This window comes from Salvelinus alpinus, chromosome 15, assembly GCF_045679555.1.
Source record: "Salvelinus alpinus chromosome 15, SLU_Salpinus.1, whole genome shotgun sequence".
NCBI classification, from domain to species: domain Eukaryota; kingdom Metazoa; phylum Chordata; class Actinopteri; order Salmoniformes; family Salmonidae; genus Salvelinus; species Salvelinus alpinus.
The window spans coordinates 24,982,832-24,998,481 of record NC_092100.1 but is presented as its reverse complement, the minus strand read 5'-3'; the positions used below and the strand labels follow the sequence as shown (position 1 = coordinate 24,998,481).

General features: G+C 44.7%; 1 protein-coding gene across 2 annotated transcripts in view; it reads right to left on the bottom strand.

The window, feature by feature from the left end:
- Positions 1–297: 297 nt before the first annotated feature.
- The window catches only part of LOC139539766 (junctophilin-3-like), a 42,191-nt gene continuing 26,838 nt past the window's right edge, over positions 298–15,650 (bottom strand). The window contains exons 3-5 of one of the 2 annotated variants that reach the window (XM_071343041.1): positions 7,900–8,024; positions 4,835–5,850; positions 298–3,552 (exon numbers count right to left, since the gene is read on the bottom strand). In XM_071343041.1, the coding sequence (XP_071199142.1) occupies positions 3,472–3,552; positions 4,835–5,850; positions 7,900–8,024 (1,222 nt within the window). In that variant the 3' untranslated portion in view covers positions 298–3,471. The remainder of the gene's footprint in view (positions 3,553–4,834; positions 5,851–7,899; positions 8,025–15,650) is intronic. The other variant, XM_071343042.1, reaches the window with a different exon arrangement.

The following is a 15,650-nucleotide window of genomic DNA, read 5'->3' as shown; positions in this document are numbered from 1 at the left end:
TATCTACTATACTTTGGTATCTAACATGTTGTATACCTTAACAGTTTAACAATATGCTGTGTATACCCGCATACACACGCATTGCGCATGCGCAAACACACACTCTGGAAAACACACACACACACATGGCCCCACACACACACAAAATGCATTTTATTGCTGATATCGTCAGTACTGTTTCTGTATATGGAAAGAATTGAGTGAATAATACAATATCAAAGTTGGAGAAGATCTGAGCAAAATAAGACTTGAAGAAAGAGGGAGAAGACAAGGATTCAATAACCACAAACAATGAGTTTTCTTTCAAACACTTTCATTATTTTCTCCACATAACTCAAAAACAAACAGACCCCCAAAAAGTTAATAAATAAAAGAGAAGAGGAGAGAAAAAAAGAACTGGGCATGCTTGGGCATGCGATGGGCTCTCAAGGTGATGGGTACCAGGTAGATCACCTCTGCACCTCTCAGCATCAAGACCCGCTGGACCAATATTCATAGTTATTCTTTGAATCAGTGAACCATTTCTCATAATATGCCTTAACCATCTTACAGTATCAGTCCAGTTTCCAACAGTACCTCAGTAAGTCAAGACTGGGGGAGCAAACCACAGGAGGTTGGTGGCGCCTTAATTGGGGAGGATGGGCTCGTGGTAATGGCTGGAGCGGAAATAGTGGAATGGTATAAAATACATCAAACCCATGGTTTCCATGTCTTTGATGCAATTCCATTTACTCTGTTACAGCCATTATTATGAGCCGTCCTCCCCTCAGCAGCCTCCACTGGCGCAAACGTTCTTGAAAAATATAACTCCAAATATTTGGCCCCAGCTTTCATTCCTTCACATCGGCAGCTCTGTTTGACTTTGCTGGATAGAGAAACGGAGAGGTATGGGAGGAAGAGAAGAGAGCACACATACTGTAGATTGTGAATGATTACTGACTGGAGGACCAGGACAATCAGGAGGGAGTACTAGCCCATTACAGACATGCTATAAATGTCTCAGAGTCTTTGAGTTAGTTAGCCAGCTATAAAAGATAAACAAAACATTTCTCTCTTAGTTTGTCTGTTTGTTTTTTTTCTCTCTTGTTTAGTTACGTCTAAGATGTGAGCTTTGTCATGGAGAAGCAGTGGGATGCAGTATACTGTGTCTGACTCCTTTACTGTACCGTACTATAGCTCCAGCCGAGGCTATCCTATGGAAGATTCTGCTTCTCAGAACAGTACTGGACAACACCTGGAAAGGTTCTGCTTGCTCACAACTAAGAGCAACTTGGCAAAGCCCGTAAAAGACAACCTTTCCTCATTGGGATGACATTTTAAAAATGTTTTATTTTTTTGTTTTTTGTTTTTTCAAAAAAATGTATACAAATCTAAAACATACGTGACCATGCATTTTAGAATATATTTTTTTTCTTACTTTATAAAACAAGGCAGTTGGCGTTTTTTCAGACGTCTTGCAAATAGCAAAAAATGTTGATGATTTTTTCTGTCTTGGGAAATCGTTGTTTTGAAAGCAGCAGTTTGAAACATAACAGTCTCTGAACTTGTACTTGGGCACACCAGTCTCTTATTGTACGGCCAGCCAGTGGCTCCAGACCAGGTGTGTGGTGAGGTTTGGGTAGAAACCTTTAGTCATTATACTGTATATATATATATATATACAGAGAGAGAGAGAGAGAGAGAGAGAGAGAGAGAGAGAGAGAGAGAGAGAGAGAGAGAGAGAGAGAGAGAGAGAGAGAGAGAGAGAGAGAGAGAGAGAGAGAGACAGAGACAGAGACAGAGACAGAGACAGAGACAGAGACAGAGACAGAGACAGAGACAGAGACAGAGAGAGAGAGAGAGAGAGACAGAGACTCTCTGTAGGGGCCATTAGATGACAACTGACAGAATGTCATGCCCTATAGTCCTCCTATGAAGTTCAACCTGTACATTAAAGGCCAGAGAGATACTGATAAAGTTGGTTGGAATGTCAATATTTTATACAAATCTAGCGTATTATCACTCCACTGGACAGACGTGCATGAGTATTGTACCTGTTGTGTACATGGAATTGTTGTAGACTATAGAGAGAATCTTTTACATTAGAGACTTTTGTATACTATAGAGAGAATCTTTTACATTACAGACTTTTGTTGTAGACTATAGAGAGAATCTTTTACATTACAGACTTTTGTTGTAGACTATAGAGAGAATCTTTTACAATAGTGACCTGGATGAAGTCCTTTCAGACAGAACTATTCCTACTCTGGTTGCAGACGGATTAGAGTTGATAAAGAGTCCTTGCGCATTTTTCAATCTTGGTAACCCAAGTTGCTAAATTTACAAATGGTTTACTAACATAGATAGGTATGGTGTTATAGTTGTTAGAGGCAATTTTGTATTGGTCATCCTGGTTTTTCAGATTGTAAACATGTCCTGTTGCTGACCAGATTATGTAGTTGCAAAAGTTTTTTCGAAGCCCTATTTTTATTTAGTCATATTTTCATGAAAGAAGGATACAAAATGAAGTCTTGGTGAAAATGGTTGGTTGTTAGGATTTGGGGAGCACGGTGGGGTATAAAATGAAAGGAGAGTTACATGAAACAAGGAAAAGAGGGTAACAGGATATGGTGTGATGTCATGAGTGGACTACCGGGAAAGGGAAGGATGGGTGGTGAGAGGCTGAACTTATAATCGTGAAGGGGAACAACGTGCCAGAAGGGTGATATGTGCAGGGGGAGAGGATGGGGAGGGTTCGGAGGGCACTGGGTAGGACAGGAGACAGGGGGCCGTTTCCCATCCCTTTGAACCTTGTATTACTGGGTGGACAACACCTGTGTTCAAATACTACTTGAAATCTTTCAAATACTTTCAGCATTTGCTTTAGCCTGCCTCGACTCTCAGGTAGGCATGGTTTTGCACTTTTGGGACTTTTCTATTGTTTCCATTGCAACAGGTAAGCTCAATCAAGCACAGATACAGTATTTCAAAATATTATTAAATAGTATTTGAACCCAGGTCAGGTGGACACAGTCACAACCGGAGTAGATACATTATTTTCTGCCTCATTTGACCCACAACACCATCATACAAGCAGTGCCACCACTCATCTGAGTCTACCACCCCAAACAAACTCAATCAAAAGAACATCAGCAACATCAACAGAGAGAAAAGGCAATTAAGGAATAAAAAATTATATATATTAACATGTCATACGTGAGCAAATGAATCATTTTAATTATACGTTTTTAAACTATGATTTAAGAAGAAAAACAGGTAATTTCAGGAAGAGAAATAATTAAATCCAAAATGTTTTGCAGATAACTGCTTATCTAAAATCTGGGCATTGGGAACCATCTGTATCCCCATATTGTTTATCCTCTTACTGTATTCTTTACAGAAGTGTCAAATGGTCAAGGGCTGGATACTGATAGTCATGATAATACTCATAATAATGTATAATAATAAAAGGAATCAATAGGTAATACATTTTTAAATAAAAAAGTGGATAAACAAAATTGCGACTCCAATGTTGAGCAAAATCACCATGACGACCAGAATTGAGCTGGAGCTCTGTGGAGGAGGGAGGGAGAGAATAGAACATGTTCATTCAGACTTTCATTAACGTAAGCACACACACACACAGCTCTGCCTTAACACACAAGCAAATACACAGCTAATGTGTACTTTCTTTGATTTTGGTCTTTACTCTGTATAATTAGGGTTAATTTGAGAGATACAATAATTTCAAGTGAGTCTCTGTGTCATTGAGAGCCAGCATGTCTAAACAGCAGACTATTAGTGAAATCTAACTGATGGGCTTGTGTACCGTAACACTGTCATGGAAAATGTGCAGGACTGGATCTATTGTACAAGGTAGAGAGCATAACAAATGACCTATGTAATTATCAAAGCAATTGAGTCCATAGTATGATATCTAAAATATTTAGAATACAGATACATCTTTACACTGTAATTCACACAATCATTGGTAGCCTACAGCAGCTATGTTTACTCCACACCATGTTACTGAATGATTAACCCTAAGGATGTATTGTGCATAATTCATCATGTCTTTTACGTGGTGCACTCTCCATGCCAAACATGTTGTGTAGATGGCTCAGGTCACTGATCCCATTTGTTTGTGAGATACGTGGACATTAGCTCCATGTGTTGGAGTACCCTCATGGATGGGATGTATGTTTGCCCAGGCTGTTAAAATATATCATAGTGGGATCTTTGTCCAAGAGTGTTTTACAATGTGATCACTTGCAGAATCTACGTCTGTGTTTCATGTGAACCTGTCTTACACAAGTTCGCTGCATTACTTGCCTCACTGCGGTTGCAAACATCCCCCCCCCCCTCCCTCCTCCAGTCACCATCACACGCCCACTTATTGGCTACCGCTGAAGCAAGGCATAACCTGTTCCCTAGCAACAGAGCGTGGGGCAGCCAATGCGGGGCTGCTTTGTGGAAGGAGCTACTTTGCCAATCTGCTGTTACTAAGGTGCTGGGAGTACAGTGGGAGATAGCTAGCTGAGGCTGTGGTGCGGTGGAGGGGACTGTGGGAGGTTAGAAGCCCAACCAAGGTGGCTGTGTTGTGTAGAGCACCTGCCTATCAGGAGACTACACCAGGGCCTGGGATGCTCCCACTTGCTACCTTACACATAAGAGTTAATTCTGTTATTTTGTCTGTATACAGTAAAGTTGTATCTGAGAGCTGTGTAAGTGCAATTGACATGTGCATGGAAGTGATTACTCATGCATGTGTATTTCTCTGCATGTGTGCACACAATAAACAAATGACATGACTAAATGTGACTATGAATGTGTGGTTGAGAGGAGGACTCCTTACCGAGTTTGCTTTGAGCTGGGTCAGTGTCTTGTCATCGTTGTGTTCTAGTGCAATGGGTGAGGATTTCTGTGGGGGGGAGAGGGTGAGATCCCTGCGCAGAGGCCGAGCCTCCAGCTTGTCCTCCTTGCGCAGACTGTCCATCTTTTGCATTGAGTCTGGGGCCGGTCCCTCCTTGCCCTCTTTGCCCTCTTTACCCTCCTTACCCTCCCGCGCCCCTGAAGGCCGTGCCGCCTCCATGTCTCGGCCCTCCCTGGCCTCCCGGCTCTTACTAGGCCGCTGTTTCTGCAGCGTGTGGGAGTGGGCTTCGCCCCCGTGACCATGGCCCTCCTCTCCCAGCCCATAGGGCTTCTGGGAGTTGGAGTCCATCGGCTGCAGCGGCCTCATCTCCATCTCGTAGTTGCTCAGCTTCTCCTCATCCTGCTCCAGCAGCCGTGTGTCACCGCTGTGCGTCCGCTGGGACCTCCACGATGCTGACGGGCAGTCCGACCACCGGTCCCTGGAGGCCTTGTGATTGGACGAACCATGCTCTCGAGACTTGTGATTGGAGGAGGCGTGCTTGTGGCCGTGGCCGTTGGTGCGCCCGCTGCCCCTGGCCTCCTCTTGGATAGAGGAGGTGGTAGAGCGACTTCTGCCCCAGCTGCCCCCTTTATAAGAGCGCTTGTCCTTGTCCTCACTCCAGCTGTTGGCCCTAAGGTACTCCCCCCCTCCGCGCCCCTCCATCAGCACCTGGATCTCCTGCCCACTACTGCCCCCTCCCCCACCGCCACCACCCCCAGCATCGTCCACAGCACTCTGCCGCAGGAAGCGAGCGTTCTTGGTGCAGTGTGGCTTGGTGGTTGCAGGGCTGCAGGGGGGTGAGGAGGGATGGCTGGCCTCAGGGCTAAGGTCAGGGGTCAAGTTTGGGGGCGTAGTGCCCTTCATGTAGAGTTCAGGACTGTCTGGCCCTGTGCCACTGGAGACCACCTCAATGTCGTTCTCACTGGAGTTCTGATGCTTTGCCCTTTGGACCTCTACTCCTGACCAACAGCACAGAGACACAGAGAGAGAGACAGAGAGAGAGACACAGACAGAGACAGAGACACAGAGAGAGAGACACAGACAGAGACAGAGACACAGAGAGAGAGACACAGACAGAGACACGAGAGAGAGACACAGACAGAGAGAGAGAGACACAGACAGAGACACAACAGAGAGACAGAGAGTCAGGACAGCATGACACACAACGTTGGGATAGTCCCATTTCAAAGTGAATGATTTAGAGTTATTATATTGGGATAGTCCTTTTTCAAAGTGAATGATTTAGAGGTATTACGTTGGGATGGTCCCTTTTCAAAGTGAATGATTTAGAGGTATTACGTTGGGATAGTCCCATTTCAAAGTGAATGATTTAGAGGTATTACCTTGGGATAGTCCCATTTCAAAGTGAATGATTTAGAGTTATTACGTTGGGATAGTCCCATTTCAAAGTGAATGATTTAGAGTTATTACTTTGGGATAATCCCTTTTCAAAGTGAATGATTTAGAGTTATTACTTTGGGATAATCCCTTTTCAAAGTGAATGATTTAGAGTTATTACTTTGGGATAATCCCTTTTCAAAGTGAATGATTTAGAGTTATTATGTTGGGATGGCCCCATTTCAAAGTGAATGATTTAGAGTTATTACGTTGAGATGGCCCCATTTCAAAGTGAATGATTTAGAGTTATTACGTTGGGATGGTTCCATTTCAAAGTGAATGATTTAGAGTTCTCTTTGTTTTATATTCATGAAGTCCAACCTCTGTCATGTGGCCAATTTACCCCATGAATGACATGAACGGCTGTACTGCTAACGTCAACCAGATGATGTCAGTATTATGTAAAGGAAATCAAAGGGACGTGCATATGAAGGAACCATAACCCCATATATTGACCTTAAATGACCTAATTTCCTTTCCTGAGATGCGTGTAGTTGATGTGCCCATTCTATTATGCAATCATGCACACAACACAATAGAATAGAATACCTCTTAGACAGACAGACAGACTATTCCTGACCACTCCTGTCCTGTCTGTAGACTAGACTCTGCCTCTTTTCAAGGTTTTTCAGTCAGCAGCACCAGAGAGAGAGTTAAGCTGGTTAAGCATTCTACTCAGTTACGCCAGACACTCCTTTCTCTCTCTGCATTGCCTACCTTACCTCGCTGTCTCCCAGACATCTGCACCCAGCCAGTCACAGCACTCACACAATCTTTACTCTGCTCAACAGGCAGCACAGCACAGCACAGCACAGCACAGCACAGCACAGCACAGCACAGCACAGCACGACAAGGCACAGCACAACACTATCACTCTCATTCTGAGCCTCAACAATGCTCAAAGGGCTAATTTATAATGTGCAAGTGCACAGATATTGTATGCAAAGGGTTTTGTTTGCGCATAAGAGCTTGGTGAAATGACCCGTTTCAGTTAAGACAAATGCTGTTGTCGTTGCTCTGAGTATAAACTCAGCCTCCTAGGGAATCTGTAACTGTGAGTCTTTATAATGTCATGACATTAAAAACAGCCATCAAGGTATTGTCAGGTACGTGGAACAAACAAACAAGCAAGGGACAGTATATGTCAGGAAGTGTGTGTGTGTTTAAGACTGTGTGTGTGTGTGTGTGTGTCAGTCAGCCTGCCTTGCGTGGGCTTGTTGGAAAGTTCAATGTTGACCTCCCTCCAGCTTCCTGTTGCTGCCTCCATCACTCATGATTTGCACTGCACTGTGGGTAACCGGTCCCATGGGGCCCAAGCACATACAGTAGAGCACCCACATGCCTGCCACTGACACCTGATTGACTTGGCCATTCTCTCCTCTCTCTTGTCATTAGTTACATGTTCAGGAGATATACTGTATGTTTATTCATATATGATGCAGTATGTATTTTCTCTCAGCATTTCAAGTTGATAAAATAAAATGACACACTGTGAGTGCCAAATAGAGGGCATTAGTATATTGACATTTGTGGTTATAAAAAGACTGTGTGTGACAAAATTGGTGCTTCTGGTGTATTGATGGTTGCTATGGGGATGGTGGCACACTCACCGTTTTTGCGGTGCTGGAAGGAGGGGGAGAACTCTTTGGCGGTGACCCTGGCGAGGCGACACTCTTCCTGGGCCTTCTGGGCTGCTCCCATGGCCGCCTCCGCCTTCCCTCGTGCATGGGCTGTCCTGGTGGTGAGTAAATAATAATTAATTAAAGAATGCAACTGCAGGGAGCAAGTTGCATGACTGACTTTGTGAGTGTACTGTACGTGCATTGGAATGTATAATATAATAGACAGCCAATTCCCATTTCTCCTGTGAGGTCAGACCCTCTAAGTCAGGGCTGCCCAATTCCAATGCTGGAGTATTTTCAAATAATTTCCTATAAATAGCCTACTATTTTAACGTATTTTCAAATACTTATTTCAAATACTATTTTAAAATGCCTGGGTTAAATGCATGGGAGTGTATTTGAGTCAATGTATTTCAGTATTTTCAAATACTTTCCAAGTGTATTTTCTAATAAATTCCAATATTCAACTACTTGTCTTTGAAAGTAACTGAAAAAACCTAAATAGTATTTGAACCCAGAACACGATACTACGAATCAAGTTTTAGGAGTTACCTAAAGTTCAACTCGGGATTCAACTCGGGATAACCGGTACCACGAAAGTGTCTCACCTTTTAGCCAGGTACATTTCTATGGCAATGAATCCTTCAGAACTAACCTGCTCTGGTGCAGGTGTCTGAGTATCTGAGCCGCGAGTTGAGGACCAATGAAATCAGATTATCTCCCTCTCGCAAAGATTGCGTCATCATCCACTTCTTTTGAGGAAGATGACTGATTAAATATTTTTTTAATTAAATGTTTTTTTTGTGTGTTAAAAAATAGTAATGTTGAAATACCTATCACATTACACATTTAGTAATGACAGAATGCACTTGAAACTTCACACAGTAAAACCTTTGTATGACAATACAATTATTTTGTTGACAGGAGCGGGAAAAAGGTACTTGTGCATTGATAAGCACACCAACGACGACCTTAACGATAAGTAATAAAATAAATACCTCACTTCTAAAAGCCTATTTCACACTATAGCCTGCTGAATTGAAAATATAAATTATAATCCACGTAATAATTCACATTTTCTGTGGCTGCAGGATTATTTTCCTGCTGTAGCAAACTGACTCAAATTAAGATCCTACATCTGTAGCTTCCTTCGTAGTATACCCCTCTGGTTTGTGACAGATAGCCCCATACTGACATCTGTTTCTGTGTCACACTACTATGGTCTCATAAAATAATAGAGGCCTGATGATAATGTGCACTTACATTCTCTTCAAATGGATAATTACGTTTTAGCTCGCATGACATAAAGCCACGTCCAGAGGAGAACATATGGGTCTTTCCCAATCGTTTTGCCTTTACCGTTCTTTCTAGTCTCTCTCTCTAAACCCTCTATTTTGTCTCTTTCCTATTTCCCTCTCTCCTCTTTGTTTGTGCAGGAACTGTCTTGGTGCAGTATTGCATGTCGATGGTTATTGATTTTTTTTGACTCTGTTTCTTTTTACTTCTGTCTCTCTTCACCCTGGCACTAGAGCTCACAGCACTGTGTGTGTGTGTGTCTGTGTCTCTGTGTGTGTGTGTGTGTGTGTGTGTGTGTGTGTGTGTGTGTGTGTGTGTGTGTGTGTGTGTGTGTGTGTGTGTGTGTGTGTGTGTGTGTGTGTGTGTGTGTGTGTGTGTGTGTGTGTGTGTGTGTGTGTGTGTGTGTGTGTGTGCGGGCGGGCGGGCGGGCGTGCGTGCATGCGCGCGTCCGTCCGTGTCCAGAAAGTAGTGTGTGAGTAATAGACTGTAAAAGTCTCTGTTTGTTAATTTTAGATAGCTGTATGTGGACAGTGATGGCTGGCCTGGTGTGTTTGATAGGGACACATTAGTGGGTGTTAGAGAGGGGTGTGGTGAGGGGGTTAGCTGAGGTGAGCTGAGAGGGGGATAGAGCTCCTCATCCTGCTCTACCGGGGACCAGCCCTCTCCTGGACCGTTGTCCTAGCAACTGCAGGAGCAAGGGAGTGAGAAACATAGTGAGAGAGAGGGGGGATAGGAATCTTCCATTCAGTGTTACTGTGCCCCAGAGCACTGCATGAGTTATTTTACAGCTTCATCATTTAGAAAGAATGCAGTGATCACCCCACCCTCTATCTCACTCACTCACTCACTCACTCACTCACTCACTCACTCACTCACTCACTCACTCACTCACTCACTCACTCACTCACTCACTCACTCACTCACTCACTCACTCACTCACTCACTCACTCACTCACGCACGCACTCACTCACTCACTCACTCACTCACTCACTCACTCACTCACTCACTCACTCACTCACTCACTCACTCACTCACTCACTCACACACTCACACTCACACTCACACTCACACTCACACTCACACACACACACAGACACACAGACAGACACAGACACACACACACGCTAGCACATGTGCTGGCGTGTAAGACAGATATGGATTTGATTCTCTGTCTATTTATATCACACCAAGCCACAGCAGTAAGAACACCACTTCTGATTTCACAGAGACACTAATCATTCCATGACATCAGACACACACAGGACTTTTTGCCTGCACCCCTCATCCCTCCTAATACACCTTCTTACTCTCATGCATGCGCACGTGCACTGCACACATGAACAGAAGTTATTTCACCGCTCTCTGACTCACAGTGCACAATGTCTCGACCTCTTGAACCATCTTTCTCATGCAAACACAGACACGTTTTCTCACACAACCTGCACTTACCTTGTAACACACAAGTAAAGACAAACGCCCTCCTCCCCACCTCCGCTCTAACAGACATTTAGAGAGATAACTTCCTCTCACACCTTTATCTATCTAACACATTCATTCACACTGAATATATTTGTCTTGAGAAGCTGCTAGCTAATCTTATGTTAATGGGAAAGGGGCCATGCTTATACAATCTTAAGTAACCTAGAATGGTATGACTAAGGCATGACCAGAGCCATCTGGGGAATAGGGTACCATTTGGGACACAAGGAGAGTCTCACTAATCCTCAGGATGACAAACATAAGGAGCCTCTTTTTAATAAGTTGCATCAAGATGGAGTTGAACAGAGCCGGAGACGATTCATGCTTGTTTCCGGTATCAATGTCTCATCAGCAGCACATGTGTGGACAGGATTCTGTTTTAAACATGACTGACATGACGCAGGGACTCTGATAAACGCATTTACCCTATTAACATCTCATGAACTTCTCTTTCTGTCCTACTGTGGTCTCTTTCTGTCCTACAGTGGTCTCTTTCTGTCCTACTGTAGTCTCTTTCTGTCCTACTGTGGTCTCTTTCTGTCCTACTGTGGTCTCTTTCTGTCCTACTGTGGTCTCTTTCTGTCCTACTGTAGTCTCTTTCTGTCCTACTGTGGTCTCTTTCTGTCCTACTGTGGTCTCTTTCTGTCCTACTGTGGTCTCCTTCTGTCCTACTGTAGTCTCTTTCTGTCCTACTGTAGTCTCTTTCTGTCCTACTGTGGTCTCTTTCTGTCCTACTGTGGTCTCTTTCTGTCCTACTGTGGTCTCCTTCTGTCCCACTGTAGTCTCTTTCTGTCCTACTGTGGTCTCTTTCTGTCCTACTGTGGTCTCTTTCTGTCCTACTGTGGTCTCTTTCTGTCCTACTGTGGTCTCTTTCTGTCCTACTGTAGTCTCTTTCTGTCCTACTGTGGTCTCTTTCTGTCCTACTGTGGTCTCTTTCTGTCCTACTGTGGTCTTCTTCTGTTCTACTGTGGTCTCTTTCTGTCCTACTGTGGTCTCTTTCTGTCCTACTGTGGTCTCCTTTGTCCTAATGTGGTCTCCTTCTGTCCTACTATGGTCTCTTTCTGTCCTACTGTGGTCTCCTTCTGTCCTAGTGTGGTCTCTTTCTGTCCTACTGTGGTCTCTTTCTGTCCTACTGTGGTCTCCTTCAATCCTACTGTAGTCTCTTTCTGTCCTACTGTGGTCTCTTTCTGTCCTACTGTGGTCTCTTTCTGTCCTACTGTGGTCTCCTTCTGTCCTACTGTGGTCTCCTTCTGTCCTACTGTGGTCTCTTTCTGTCCTACTGTAGTCTCTATCTGTCCTACTGTGGTCTCTTTCTGTCCTACTGTGGTCTCCTTCTGTCCTACTGTGGTCTCTTTCTGTCCTACTGTGGTCTCTTTCTGTCCTACTGTGGTCTCCTTCTGTTCTACTGTGGTCTCCTTCTGTCCTACTGTGGTCTCTTTCTGTCCTACTGTGGTCTCCTTCTGTCCTACTGTAGTCTCTTTCTGTCCTACTGTGGTCTCTTTCTGTCCTACTGTGGTCTCTTTATGTCCTACTGTAGTCTCTATCTGTCCTACTGTGGTCTCTTTCTGTCCTACTGTAGTCTCTTTCTGTCCTACTGTGGTCTCTTTCTGTCCTACTGTGGTCTCCTTCTGTCCTACTGTGGTCTCCTTCTGTCCTACTGTGGTCTCCTTCTGTCCTACTGTGGTCTCTTTCTGTCCTACTGTGGTCTCCTTCTGTCCTACTGGTCCGACCAATCGGATTCAATGCTTCAAGATTGCTTCGATCACGTGGACTGGGATATGTTCCGCATTGCGGCGAACAACAACATTGATGAATACGCTGATTCGGTGAGCGGGTTTATTAGCAAGTGCATCGGCGATGTCGTACCAACAGCGTCTATTAAAACATTCCCAAACCAGAAACTGTGGATTGATGGCAGCATTCGTGCAAAACTGAAAGCGCGAACCACTGCTTTTAATCAGGGCAAGGTGACCGGAAACATGACCGAATACAAACAGTGTAGCTATTCCCTCCGCAAGGCAATCAAACAAGCTAAGCCTCAGTATAGAGACAAAGTAGAGTCGCAATTCATAGGCTCAGACACGAGTGTCACGCTCTGACCTTAGAGAGCTTTTTATGTCTCTATTTTGGTTTGGTCAGGGTGTGATTTGGGGTGGGCATTCTATGTTCTTTTTTCTATGTTTTGTATTTCTTTGTTTTGGCCGGGTATGGTTCTCAATCAGGGACAGCTGACTATCGTTGTCTCTGATTGGGAACCATACTTAGGTAGCCTTTTCCCACCTGTGTTTTGTGGGTAGTTGTTTTCTGTTTAGTGTTCTGCACCTGACAGGACTGTTTCGGTTTCGTTTATTCACTTCGTTATTTTGTTCTAGTGTTCAGTTTAATAAAATCATGAACACTTACGACGCTGTGCTTTGGTCTGATTCTTCCTCATCAGACGACGACGACCGTTACAACGAGAGGCATGTGACAGGGTCTACAGTCAATCACGGACTATAAAAGGAAAACCAGCCCCGTCGCGGACCAGGATGTCTTTCTCCCAGACAGACTAAACAACTTCTTTGCTCGCTTTGAGGACAATACAGTGCCACTGACACGGCCCGCTACCAAAACCTGTGGGCTCTCCTTCACTGCAGCCGGTATGAGCAAAACATTTAAACGTGTCAACCCTCGCAAGGCTGCAGGCCCAGACAGCATCCCCAGCCGCGTCCTCAGAGCATGCGCAGACCAGCTGGCTGGTGTGTTTACGGACATATTCAATCAATCCTTATCCCAGTCTGCTGTTCCCACATGCTTCAAGAGGGCCACCATTGTTCCTGTTCCCAAGAAAGCTAAGGTAACTGAGCTAAATGACTACCACCCCATAGCACTCACTTCCGTCATCATGAAATGCTGTGAGAGACTAGTCAAGGACCATATCACCTCCACCCTACCTGACACCCTAGACCCACTCCAATTTGCTTACCGCCCCAATAGGTCCACAGACGACGCAATCGCCATCACACTGCACACTGCCCTAACCCATCTGGACAAGAGGAATACCCATGTGAGAATGCTGTTCATCGACTACAACTCAGCATTTAACACCATAGTACCCTCCAAACTCGTCATTAAGCTCGAGACCCTGGGTCTCGACCCCGCCCTGTGCAACCGGGTCCTGGACTTCCTGACGGGCCGCCCCCAGGTGGTGAGGGTAGGTAACAACATCTCCACCCCGCTAATCCTCAACACTGGGTCCCCACAAGGGTGCGTTCTCAGCCCTCTCCTGTACTCCCTGTTCACCCACGACTGCGTGGCCATGCACGCCTCCAACTCAATCATCAAGTTTGCAGACGACACTACAGTGGTAGGCTTGATGACCAACAACGACGAGACGGCCTACAGGGAGGAGGTGAGGGCCCTCGGAGTGTGGTGTTAGGAAAATAACCTCACACTCAACGTCAACAAAACAAAGGAGATGATCGTGGACTTCAGGAAACAGCAGAGGGAGCACCCCCCTATCCACATTGACGGGACAGTAGTGGAAAGGGTAGAAAGTTTTAAGTTCCTCGGCGTACACATCACGGACCAACTGAAATGGTTCAACCACACAGACAGCGTGGTGAAGAAGGCGCAGCAGCGCCTCTTCAACCTCAGGAGGCTGAAGAAATTTGTCTTGTCACCAAAAACACTCACAAACTTTTACAGATGCACAATCGAGAGCATCCTGTCGTGCTGTATCACCGCCTGGTACGGCAACTGCTCCGCCCACAACCGTAAGGCTCTCCAGAGGGTAGTGAGGTCTGCACAACGCATCACCGGGAGCAAACTATCTGCCCTCCAGGACACCTACACCACCCGATGTCATAGGAAGGCCATAAAGATCATCAAGGACAACAATCACCCGAGCCACTGCCTGTTCACCCCGCTATCATCCAGAAGGCGAGGTCAGTACAGGTGCATCAAAGCGGGGACCGAGAGACTGAAAAACAGCTTCTATCTCAAGGCCATCAGACTGTTAAACAGCCATCACTAACATTGAGTGGCTGCTGCCTACATACAGACTCAACTCCAGCCACTTTAATAATGGAAAAATGTATGTAATAAATATATCACTAGCCGCTTTAAACAATGCCACTTCATGTAATGTTTACATACCCTACATTACTCATCTCATATGTATATACTGTACTCTATACCATCTACTGCATCTTGCCATCTTGATGGAATGTATCACTAGCCACTTTAAACAATGCCACTTTTTTATGTTTACATACCCTACATTACTCATCTCATATGTATATGCTGTACTCTATATCATCTACTGCATCTTGCCTATGCCATTCTATACCATCACTCATTCATATATTTTTTATGTACATATTCTTATTCATTCCTTTATATATATATAAGGTAATTGTTGTGAAATTGTTATGTTAGATTACTCGTTGGATATTACTGCATTGTCGGAACTAGAAGCACAAGCATTTCGCTACACTCGCATTAACATCTGCTAGCCATGTGTATATGTCAAATAAAATTTGATTTGATTTACTGTGGTCTCTTTCTGTCCTACTGTGGTCTCCTTCTGTCCTACTGTGGTCTCCTTCTGTCCTACTGTGGTCTCCTTTGTCCTAATGTGGTCTCCTTCTGTCCTACTGTGGTCTCTTTCTGTCCTACTGTGGTCTCCTTCTGTCCTAGTGTGGTCTCTTTCTGTTCTACTGTGGTTTCTTTCTGTCCTACTGTGGTCTCCTTCAATCCTACTGTGGTCTCCTTCTGTCCTACTGTGGTCTCTTTCTGTCCTACTGTGGTCTCCTTCTGTCCTACTGTGGTCTCTTTCTGTCCTACTGTGGTCTCTTTCTGTCCTACTGTGGTCTCTTTCTGTCCTACTGTGGTCTCCTTCTGTCCTACTGTGGTCTCTTTCTGTCCTACTGTGGTCTCCTTCTGTCCTACTGTGGTCTCTTTCTGTCCTACTGTGGTCTCT